Here is a 12241-nt window from a genome sequence, read left to right as displayed (position 1 = left end):
ATGTATAGCAAGATTTTGATTTTATGATTATATTATCATACATTACCCATGAAAATAAAAAGACCATATCAATCATAATAATTAAGTTTTCCTTCCATCTTCCCTTAACTCGACCAATGTCAAAGTTGCAGTAAAGATTTTTTACTTTCTGCAGTCAAGTTGCAGTAAAGATTTTTTACTTTCTGCAGTCATCAAAATACAGTCACTCATTTTGTTATTTTTATAAAATGATTATATACTTTCTTTGAGTTCATTTACAAAAATCTGTCATATTATTATATAACAAATAGTAAGCGGTGTAAGTCGCTCGGAGAGACTGCTGCTGGAAGGTAGAGAAGTGAGCAGAGAGAATGAATCAGATCGAGAGGGGAGTGATGTGGAAGAGCAGGAGAGTAAGACAGGAGAGATTGAAGAGGTGGATATGAATAGGAAAGTGAGTGGTATGGGTATAAAAAATGAGAGAATGGGTGTGCAAGAGGAGCAGGGGAAATGGGGAGGCTCAGGGTGGACAGGGGTACACAGCGTGAGAAAGGTGGATGGTCCAAGAGGAGGTGAGAGCATGTGTAGGCAGGAAGGGAATGGGATGACCAGGGATTAAGAGGAAACAGTTGGAATTGAAAAGGGTTCTAAAATTAAGAAGCAGAAAGGGAAATGGCCCCAGTCGAACATGGAGAGATCACATCGAGTGAGTGGTATCAGTGGAACTAACTGTAGATCCAGAAATGAGCTGTTGTGTTTGTATATAAATGCTAGAAGTATAAGAAACAAGGCAGATGAAATAGTTGCACTAATTGCATCTGTTCACCCAAAGATTGTTGGAATAAGTGAGCCATGGTTGGAAGAGGATGACATCCTGACAGGAATAGAGATGGAAGGGTATGATGTGTTTCGTGAGGACAGAAGGGGTAAAAAGGGAGAAGGAGTGCTATTGATGATAGAGAAAGAGTTATGTCCATACAAAGTAGAGATGCAAGACGGAAATAGTGCCAGTGGTTTTAAGGCAGTATGGTGTGAGATAGAGGTGAATGGAATCAAATACTTGGTGGGATGTTGTTATAGACCAGGTATTGTGTGGATGGTAGTGATAGTGAAATGTATAGTGTCAAATTAGCCAAGCAAATAAGAAAAGGGTGATCATTATGGGTGATTTTAATTATGGCAATATAGACTGGAATGATCAGGTAGCAACTGGAAGTAAAGAAAATGAGTTTCTTGAGTTTTTGAGGGATAACTACCTCAGACAGTATGTAATAGAGGGCACACGGGGATTAAGAGTCTTGGATTTGGTCATCTCATCAGAGGATGTAATTATAAATGAGGTGTCAAATCATCCACCAATTGGTGAGAGTGACCATGAGGTGATTACCTGGGTGGTTGCCAGCGGTGCGAGGACCCCTGTGAGAAAAGCGCATATGTGGAACTACAGGGGGGGGGGTGATTATGAAGAGCTTAGGAGACAGCTTGCGGGTGTAGCATGGAATGAGGAGTTAGCTGGAAAAGAGATCAATGCAGCTTGGGGGATTTTCAAAAACTATCTAGTAGATGCAATGATTAATGTATTCCAAGGATGAGAAGGTTAAATAAGATATGTGTGAGATGGATGAATAAAGAGGTTAAGCATGCGATACAGAAAAAAAGGGCATTGTGGAAGCAGCATAAGAGAAGTGGAAATAACCAATTTCATGAGGTCTACAAAGACCAGGCAAGGAGGATGACTCAGTTGGTGAGAGTAACTAAACAGAGGTATGAACAGCAGTTAGCTAACGAAGCCAAAAAGAATCCTAGGGAGTTCTTTCGATATGTAGCCATCAAAAGAAAGAATGATTACGGAAGGATGACAGTGATTGGAGAAAATGGTATAAAGACAGCTGTAGCAGAATGTGTGGTGGAGATACTTAATGAGCAGTTCATAAAGATCTTTCAATCTTGTGAATGTGACTTCATAGAGAGATTGAGAGTAGTTGTTGATAGGGAGGAGAGACTGACTGTAAGTGAGCAAGAGGTGTTTGGGGAGTTGAGTAAACTAGATGTAAATAAGGCTGTGGGACTTGATAATATATCACCGCATATTCTGAAGGAATGTGCCAGGGAGTTGACAATTGCCTTGACATATTTTTTTAATACGAGTCTTGCACTGGGTCAAGTTCCTAAGGAGTGGAAGGAGGGCAAGATTGTGACACTTCATAAAGGAGGTGATCAAACTCAAGCATCAAATTATAGTCCTATCTGTGTGTCAAGTGTGGTTAAGTTGTTGGAGAAGCTTGTGAGAACTAGGATTCAGAGTTGGGTTGACAACAATGGTATTATCTTTGAATGAAAGCATGATTTGCTAAAGGGAGGTCATGTTTTAGTCATCTACTTATTTATTACAATAAAGTGACTGCTTCCTTGGACAGAGGAGAAGGATACAAAGTAATATACTTGGATTTCGCAAAGGGTTTTGATAGAGTACCTCATGATAAGTTGACAGTCAAACTAGAGCAGATGGGGTTGTATATTAGATTAGTGCATTGGATTGGAGACAGGTTATCTGATAGGTAACAACAAGATGTGTATGGGGGTGCAATATCCAGGAAAAGGAAAGTCACTAGTGAAGTGATTCAGGGGTCTCTTTCAGGGCCATTACTGTTTAACTTGTATATATTAATGATATTGGAGAAGATTTGGATGGAGATATTCAGCTGTTTGCCAATGATGCAAAGTTGGGACGAACCATAAAGAGTAGTGAAAATGTTGTGGCCTTACAAGAAGACTTGAATAAATTGAGCGATTTGGCAAGGAAATGGGGATGTGAGTTCAATGTTGCAAAATGTAAGGTTTTAAAATTTGGAAAACAAAGATGGGATGCAGAATTTATGCTTGGTGAGAATATATTGTTGGATGTAGAGGAAATAAGAGATAAGAAATCTGGGGGTGAGAGTGGATAAGGATCTAAAATTTAGGGGACACATTGCCAAAATTGTGAAGACAACACAAAGGCTTCTGGGAATGATGTGGAGGACACTGATGTGTAGAAGTAGGGAGATTCTTGTTCCATTGTATAAGGCTTTGATTAGGCCACACACACGCACACATGGACTATTGTGCCCAGATTTGGTCACTGGGTTTTCAGAAGGATGAAGAGATGTTGGAAATGGTCCAAATGCGAATGACTAAGGTAGTTTCTGACCTCTGGAATGTCGAGGAAAGATTGAGATCTTCCTCCTGTACACCAAATGCCAGAGTAATTTGGTGGACAGGAGGAAGAGGGGTTGTTATAGGATCAATGGTGGAGAAGTTCTACAGAGAATAGTGGGAGATCAGGGGAGAACCAGAGGTCATCCCTGGAAACTGTATAAAGAGGGTGTGAGTAGGCAGGTTTTTTTCATGCAGAGTTGTGAATGATTGGAATGCTTTGCCTGAGAGTGTGGTGTCTGCAAGGAGTTTGAGTGTGTTTAAGACACGGTATGATGAGATGGGTGTGTGATAAAAGGACCTCCCAGATGAGTCTTTGACTCCATGAGGTGTTTTGGTAACAATAATAATAATAAGCTTGATATTTAATGGAGCACCCTAAGCAGTGTTCTCTAAAGTCTACTTTTGAATATACATGGTAAAATCATAAGGGAAAGTTGAGTATTAATGTACAATTAAGATTAGAATAGTTGATTCATTGATATACATCTATTAATAATAGAGAAAAATTCCTACCTCAAGAGACTGTAGCTGGTGAGAATGATCATTGGCTTTATTACTTCTGATTCTTCATGAATATAAAAACCATGCAAAGAGTCTCTTCACTCTCTTCATAATTTTCTTTCTGAGAACACTTGTTTACTCTAAACAAACAGCACACCATAAGGATATTCTTTTTTACTTACCATAATACATTGTTTTCTGGACCTGGTTATCCATCCAACTGCTTTGGAAATACCAGTCATCCATTTGAAATTCCAATCACTTATCCTTTATCATTCATCATTTTACAATTTTGTGTAATCTTGTATTCTTCCGTAATCAACTTTCAAGTTATTATATAGATTTTAGTTATTTACTGAATTGCAGTTTATTCTGCTTTACACTGTTTACCCTATTTTACTTCATTTATATATTAGCATGACCAAGGTTACACAGAAGAAGCAGTAAGACCAATGATCGTACTTACGAAAAGCAACCTCTCAATGCAGGTCTTTTTTCTCTATTATCCTTTATATATATATATATATATATGTTGATAATGCAACAATTCCAACTTCAGTTGTTCATTAACACTCAGCATATAATCAAAAGTAGCCTTTAAGTAGCCAGTGCTTACAGATGTTCCATTGCATGTTAAAGATTGCATAAAAGTTGTACAGAACCAAACAGGAGCAACATTAACTTCACGTTCAGAAAACTCCAAATACCGATAAGATTACATTTTACATATTATTTAATACAGAAACACAGTAAATCTCTTGCATATTAACAACCTTCAAAATGCAGATTCTGCATAAAGCTTTGTAATTTTCTTATTACAATTATTACATGAAGAGGAGAGAATGGAAACAATAGGAGCGAGGTAATGGTAAGAGGTATAATGTATGGCGACTCAATGATCCGTGGTGTTCAAGATAGGATGCGTGAGGAGTGTTTGCCAGGAGGAACAATAGAAAGAGTGGCTATGGCAATTAAGAGAAGTGAAAGGGTGGATGAGATGATTGTGATGGTAGGAACAAATGACTTGAGTGGTAATGTAAGTCGGGCAGCGAGAGATATGAGATTTTTGCTTGAGACTGTATGGAAGAAGACAGAGAGAGGAAAAATAGTGTGCGTGTTGCCTAGGTATGATAATGATGAGCTGAGCAGAAGAGCGGTGATATTGAATGGCATAATAGCGAGAATGTGTGACAAGAGAGGACTGGTATATGTGGATGCTTGGAGTGCGTTTGAGGAAAGAGAGGAGTTGTATGCGAGAGACCGTTTACATTTGAATGAGGAAGGACGTAGGCATCTGGAGAGATTGCTGTTCTGAACGAGTCAGTGTGTCCCAGGGAGGATGATAGCAGGGGGTGGCCTCTTGTGGGAATGGATACTTGGGAGAAGGGAGACAATGTCAGGTAAGACTGAGCCCAGTGGAGTCTAGAAGGGATAATGCTGGGTATAGAAACAATGGCATTTATATGCTGTATACTAATGCCAGGAGTATCCGGAATAAGGGAGAGGAATTGGTGGTGCATATAGCATCAGCCTGGCCAAAAATTATTGCGATCACTGAGACGTGGTTGACAGATGGGAATATAAAAACAGGAATAGAAGTCGCTGGGTATAGCATTTTTCGCCAGGATAGGAGGGGAAAGCGTGGTGGTGGTGGTGGGGTGCTGCTTATGATAAGTGATGACCTATGTCCTCTAAGAGTGGAGAATTTGGAAGGAAGTGAGACAAATGATTTTGAGAGCGTATGGTGTGAGGTAGAGGTAGGCAAGACAGGATATTTAGTGGGGTGTTGCTACAGACCCAGGAGCACAGAGGATGGGGACCAGGAGATATTTAGACAGCTAAGTTTGGCAAGTGCAAGAAGAATGATTGTTATGGGAGATTTTAACTTCAGTAGTATAAATTGGAGAGAGGAAGATGCATGTAACAATAGGGGAATGGAATTTCTAGAATTCTTGAGGGACAAATGTCTTAGCAACATGTAACAGAGGGAACAAGAGGTTCAAAAATTTTGGATTTGGTTATAGCATCAGAAGAGTTGATAATAACTGAGTTGACGTCTCTCCCACCAGTTGGAGAGAGTGACCATATGGTGTTGACTTGGAAAAGGAATAGACATGCAGGAGTATCAAAGAGATGGGAACTTATGTGGAATTATAAGACAGGTGATTATAATAGTCTTAGACGTCAACTTCGGGAAGTTTCATGGAGGGAGGAATTGGAAGGCCGGGATATCACCAGTGCGTGGGAAATTGTGAAAGAATATTTGTTATCAGCAATAGTAAGTTGTATACCACGAGTGAAGAAGAGGGCGCAATTTGGAGTAAAGTGGATGACAAACAATATTAAACAGGAATTGCATGCGAAAAAGAGGCTATGGAAGAGATATAAGTAGACAGGTGAAGAGATGCATGAGGAATATAAGACACAGGCCAGAAGAGTGACTCGTGTGGTAAGGAAAGCGAAACTGGAATATGAGAGGAGATTGGCCCTAAGATCCAAAGAAAATCCTAGGGAATTTTTTAGCTATGTGGCCAGTAGGAGGAGAAATGACTGTGGAAGAATGATATTGTGGGATAAAAATGGGAATAGAGTGACTGATGCAGAGGACATAGTGGAATTGTTCAATGAACACTTTATTGGAGTATTTCATCCTAGAGGAGTCAGTTTTAATGCTAGAGGGATAGGACTGGTACAAGGTCTGGAGGTACAGGAGGAGAGTGTGTTTCAGATACTGAGTACTCTGGATGTCAGTAAAGCTGTGGGACTGGATGGTATTTCGCCACGAGTTTTGAGAGAATGTGCTAGGGAATTGACAATACCTTTAACGTGGCTTTTCAATGAAAGTCTGGCTTTGGCAAAGGTGCCCAGGGAATGGAAGGAAGGTAAGATAGTGCCATTGCATAAGGGTGGTAACAGACTGGAAGTGTCTAATTATAGGCCAGTCTGTGTGTCATCAGTAGTTGTTAAGATCTTGGAGAAAGTAGTGAGGGACCGTGTACAGCATTGGGCAGATGAGGGTGATGTTATCTGTGAGAATCAACATGGATTTGTGAAAGGACGCTCTTGTTTTAGCAATATGCTAGCCTTTTATAATAAAGTTACAAGAGCATTAGATGAGGGAAAGGCATATACTGCAATTTTCTTAGACTTGGCGAAGGCATTTGACAGGGTGCCACATGATAAACTGATATTTAAGTTGCAGCACATGGGTCTCGATGTCAGATTGGTCAACTGGATTCAGGATTGGCTGTCTGATAGGTATCAGAGAGTTGTGTATGGTGGAGCAGTTTCCAGGAGGCAGAGGGTTACAAGTGGGGTCCCACAGTTCTCAGTACTAGGACCTATATTGTTTAACCTTTATATCAATGACATAGCCAGTGGATTTCAGGGGGATATTCATTTGTTTGCGGATGATGCGAAGCTGGGAAGGATTATTAATAATAGTGCAGATGTGGTAGCAGATGGGGGCGTCAGTTTAATGCAGCAAAATGTAAGGTCTTGAGGTTTGGGAAACATCGATGGGATGTTTAGCAAGGACCTCTATGGGAGGAGTTATACTGGAGGAAGTAGGGGAGACAAGAGATCTGGGGTTGATGATTGATAGAAACCTGAAGTTTAGGGGACATATTGCAAAGGTGGTGAAGGTAACACAGAGGATTGCTGCTATTATGAGAAGGACACTGACCTGCAGAGATAAGAGGGTTATCATTCCATTGTATAAGTCTCTGATCAGACCACACTTGGACTATTGTTCTCAGATTTGGTCCCCAGGATTTGAAAGGGATAAATTAACTGTGGAAAGGATACAAAGACGGATGACAAAGATGGTTTCAGGACTGTACAAGGATAGTTATGAGGATCGGCTGAGAGAATGTGGACTGCAGAGTTTGGTGGATAGAAGAAGGAGAGGTGATATGATTGAGACTTTTAAACTGTTGAAAGGTGGTTACAGGGTTGACACTGGGGAGTTCTTTCGCTTGGTTGATCAGCGGGAAGGAGTGATGACAAGAGGCCATCCCTGGAAGTTACGAAAGGAAACTGTGAGCAAGAGGGTAAGGAGTGGTTTCTTTGTGTGGAGGGTGGTTGAGCCGTGGAATGCATTGCCTGATGGAGTGGTGGGAGCAAGAACGGTCAGTGAGTTTAAAGAGTGGTATGATAAACTTTGTGTTTCTCAGGGGGGACCTCCCCTCGATGAGTCTTGACAGACTTTATGTCTTAGAAAGGACCTCCCTCGATGAGTCTTTTGACTCCTTGGAGGCCTGAATAATAATAATAATAATTCTTCCCCCAGCTCTTTTTTATAACACTAGGTGATTACCAAAAATTGAGATTCAAGGATTAGCAAGGCTTTTGTTTCTTGGAAACAAACTCCAAAAGATGCAGTCCTTCCTTGAAGAGAACCAAAGGAGAGGAGATGCGAGATCACTGAAAATTCTTAGAACAAATTTCTCTTATTCATATTATGAAATAGATATTAGGATATCATGTTGTGGTTACTGATACAATAAAACTTCTACTTTGTTTTCCTTGCCTCTGTTCAGTATGATCCCCCAGCTCTTTTTTATAACACTAGGTGATTACCAAAAATTGAGATTCAAGGATTAGCAAGGCTTTTGTTTCTTGGAAACAAACTCCAAAAGATGCAGTCCTTCCTTGAAGAGAACCAAAGGAGAGGAGATGCGAGATCACTGAAAATTCTTAGAACAAATTTCTCTTATTCATATTATGAAATAGATATTAGGATATCATGTTGTGGTACTGATACAATAAAACTTCTGCTTTGTTTTCCTTGCCTCTGTTCAGTATGATCAGTTTGGTTCCAGTTCTGGAAGACTATTTGTTATATTTATTTTTATGATATTTGTTTGTAACAGATCTATTTATTTGTATCACATATTCTTCTCCTACTTGAATGTGCCATTCATAACAAATGAGTCATGCTTCACTAATACGGGTAGACATATTCATTACACTATTAGCAATTTAAATCTACCAACCAAATATATCAATTCTCTTTGTAGGTTAATTAAATATCCTGTTACCAACAGTTTTCCCTTCTACACAGCTGTGGTAAACTACAATTCGTTGCATGTTCAACCAGTATGCAAACAAAAACAGCAGTGCACCAAAAACATACTTAAACATTGATGTCATTCAAAAAAGGCCAATCCAGTAAGCCTGGTTTGCTGAATGATTAATATATCATTCTCCATCCAAAAGACTGCAGGTTCAAATACTGCTGTAGGCATGTATATATATGATAGTCTTTACATAGGAAATAAATTTCATTATCCAGTGCAAAACCACTGCCCAACTTACTGGCAGTCTGAAGTGGTTTAAAAAAATTCCATTGAGATTCAAGGATATATATATATATATATATATATATATATATATATATATATATATATATATATATATATATATATATATAAAATGAATACAAATAGAAAAAAAAAAAAATTCATATCCTACCTACAGGTACTAATGCACTATAGGTTTGCACCTTTCATGAGTCAGAAGCATACTTAAAAAAAAAAAAATCCATTTCATAGACTCACTCTTAACCACTGAACAAGTGATGTTTGTCGTAGTTGCTTTTTCTGTAGGTATTTAAAAAGCATTTCGGTGCTACAACTTTTGGACAGCATCAAATCACAGTTCCAAAACTGTAATTTTCATCATGAAACCTGCTAATCCAATTTCTTAACCTGTTCTTTCATTTCATCTACCTTTGTTCTTTGAAACAGCCTTTCTCACAATGTTTTCACTGAGTTCTTCGAGGATCGTTAGCCTCTGTGGTTCTTGGATAATTTACTGTTTCTTGAACTCATAGTTCAAGAAACAGTAAATGGAGGGGAGGATATCAATTTACCGCTGAAATTTTTAAACTTAACCAATTTTCCAATACATAAAAAAAATGAAGTGTCATATCTCTGAATTTAAACTGATATTTTCAGGAGGACATACTCTCAAAGAAGACAGCATCAGGCTGCCAGAAAAATTCAACAATTTTTGAGACAGTCTAAGAACAAGTGAGTAAAAACAAAATTTTAATACATATGTACTGTAACAGATCTTAAACATTAATTCCATAATGTAATTAATAATGTTTTCTTCTTTTGCTGCTATCCAGTGTATGGGATTATTTGCATGAAAAAGCGGTAAGTTGCTCTCAGTATCTCTTAGTGCATTTTTAATTCTGAAGTATTTATTAATATAGTGATTGGAATTTTCAAAATTAATATATTGATATTTAATTGAAATGCTGTTTAAGACAAGAAATTTACATTATCTCAGTTCTTTTTAAATCTCTCTACTTGCTATTAAACTAATGGATTTATCTATCATAGATTGCTTTCCGTTTCCAATAACAAAAACATTCTAATAAACTTATAAAAAATTTATAAAACATGTGCACTATTGGTTATAATTTCCTGCTTTGTGGTTCACAGCATGTAACCTTTTCTGAGTGGAACATTCATAAACTTAGTCACTTCTTAAGTGAGTGCTGCATGATCAATGTCACCAACGGAGGTAGAATACCAGAGTTACACCTTTAACTGAAATGCCTTCTGACACTATAATCAAATCTAACACTCAATGATCTTGAGTTCCTTCTATCACATGCTGCCTAAGGAAGTTGTCCTGCAACAGCTCAATAAATGCATTTTCATTCTTCTCATGAAATTCTGCTGGTACCCAAGCAATAATTGGATAATTAAAGTTTCCCATTATGATTACTCTTTTCGCACTTATCTTTTCTATTTGGTGATGTATTTTTTCATCACTAGCAACTGATCCACCAAGTCTGTAACAACACCTCAGTATGTAATTGATCTTGTTAGATTCCACTTCACACCAGATGTCTTCAAACTCACTGCCACATGAAATATTGTTAGTAGTAGTACAATCATAAGTCTCAACTCTAACTGGATTCAAGTTATCTGATATCATTTAGCAACACGCCCCCTCCTCTCTATCCTTCTTAAAAATACTGTACCCTTGACACCAGTTAGTAAGTCTGATTCTGATAGCCAGGTCTCACTAATACCTACAATCTGAGGTCTCAACATATTGACTAAGGCAACAAACTCTACCCCTTTGTTTCTGATACTCCTAGCATTTGTGTACAGACATAATAATCTACAGTCTGCCTGACACAGTTGGACAACTTGCAGATCTCTATTCTTCTCTAATGCCTTGTACATGTAGACATCTTTGCACACATTTGATGGGTCCAAACCGGATGAACACAAAGCCAAAATCATTCTCTCCTCGTCAACATTTCCATGACAAGCCCATTCCCATCATTAACACAGTTATATAACATTGTCACTCTTACACTCACATTCACACCATTCCTCCCTTTATAATTTAGTTTCCCTGACTCTCTGTGTTAGGTCTTATACTGATACCAAACACATTCAGGTGTAGGCCATCCCTCTTATACAAATCCAATCTTCCCTCAAACTCACTCCACACATCCAAAAACTCGCATCCATTCCTTCTACACAGCCTATGCATCATAACGAGGTAAAATATTGACAATTTTCACTTTCTCACTCTCTTACTTCTTCCAACAACCCTTTCATGTCCTCTCTCATACTGAACTTATCACCGGTTAAGTCATTAGTACCTACTACAATTACGATTTCATTTACTTTTTTTTTCTGTTTTTGAATCGCTTCCTTTATATTCTTAATTTTCGCTTCAGGAAAACTTGAAGTTACAACTCGCTCATTAATAGCATGTTTTATTAAAGAGTCATTATACCAAATAATTTCTTTCATTTTAATAACAACGTCATTTATCTGATTTCCATTATTTCCTGACTTACCTGTTTCCGTGATTTGTTTCTTATTTTCCTGTGTAATTTTCTTTTTCTCCCTCAGTTTGTTTAAACATCTCCTGACTTTTTGTGATTCCCACGTCATCTCTCTGATGATCTGCTTCAATTTTGCTATTTTGGAGGTTAATTCATTTTCATTAACCTCCTCCATATCTCTAATAACCTCGTTAGCAGGCTAACCTTCTTGTTCTCGCCTGCAGTGCTTTTTTTAGCATTATTTTTCTTGCCCTTTTTAAACATACACTATTTTTTTTTTGAACTTGTGCCATTTTAAACATATACTAATTATTAAAATATCTTAATAAAAATATGTGATAAAATAATAAATATATTTTCTAAGAGAAAAACACAATAAAACAGACAAAAATCACCAATTTTACAGGAGCACTAAATTCACCGACAAACCACCATGTATCCTTGAACCAAAGTTAGCGTATACTAATCACTGAAATATCTTAATAAAAATATCTGATAAAATACTAAATACACTTCTACTTTCAAATCATAGCTATAATTTGTATTGGTTCTCTTTGATCCTCTCAATTGTATCACTTTTCCTTTTTGGAGCTATAATAAAAAGTTTTAGGAAGACTTATTAACAAGAGGAATTGTTAATAATAACCACTGCCGAATGATAAACAATGCTCTATTGCTTCTGAAGATTTCTCACTCTGTGCCATGATATTTCAGAAGTTTTGTTTTTGTACATTC

At 37.8% G+C, this 12241-nt stretch overlaps 1 protein-coding gene across 3 annotated transcripts in view; it reads left to right on the top strand.

Moving 5' to 3' along the window:
• The window catches only part of LOC150105342 (calmodulin-binding transcription activator 1-like), a 1067501-nt gene that overhangs the window by 1020015 nt on the left and 35245 nt on the right, over positions 1-12241 (top strand). For 2 of the 3 annotated variants that reach the window (XM_090394729.1, XM_090394728.1), the window contains one exon: positions 9639-9713. In XM_090394729.1, the coding sequence (XP_090250855.1) occupies positions 9639-9713 (75 nt within the window). Of the gene's footprint in view, positions 1-9638; positions 9714-9814; positions 9843-12241 lie in introns of all 3 variants that reach the window. The other variant, XM_090394730.1, reaches the window with a different exon arrangement.

The sequence above is a fragment of the Typopeltis vanoorti genome, chromosome 6, assembly GCF_054136105.1.
Source record: "Typopeltis vanoorti isolate ZY-2024b chromosome 6, IOZ_Tvanoo_1.0, whole genome shotgun sequence".
In the NCBI taxonomy this organism is placed as follows: Eukaryota; Metazoa; Arthropoda; class Arachnida; order Uropygi; family Thelyphonidae; genus Typopeltis; species Typopeltis vanoorti.
This window is presented reverse-complemented; position numbering and strand designations above follow the sequence as displayed.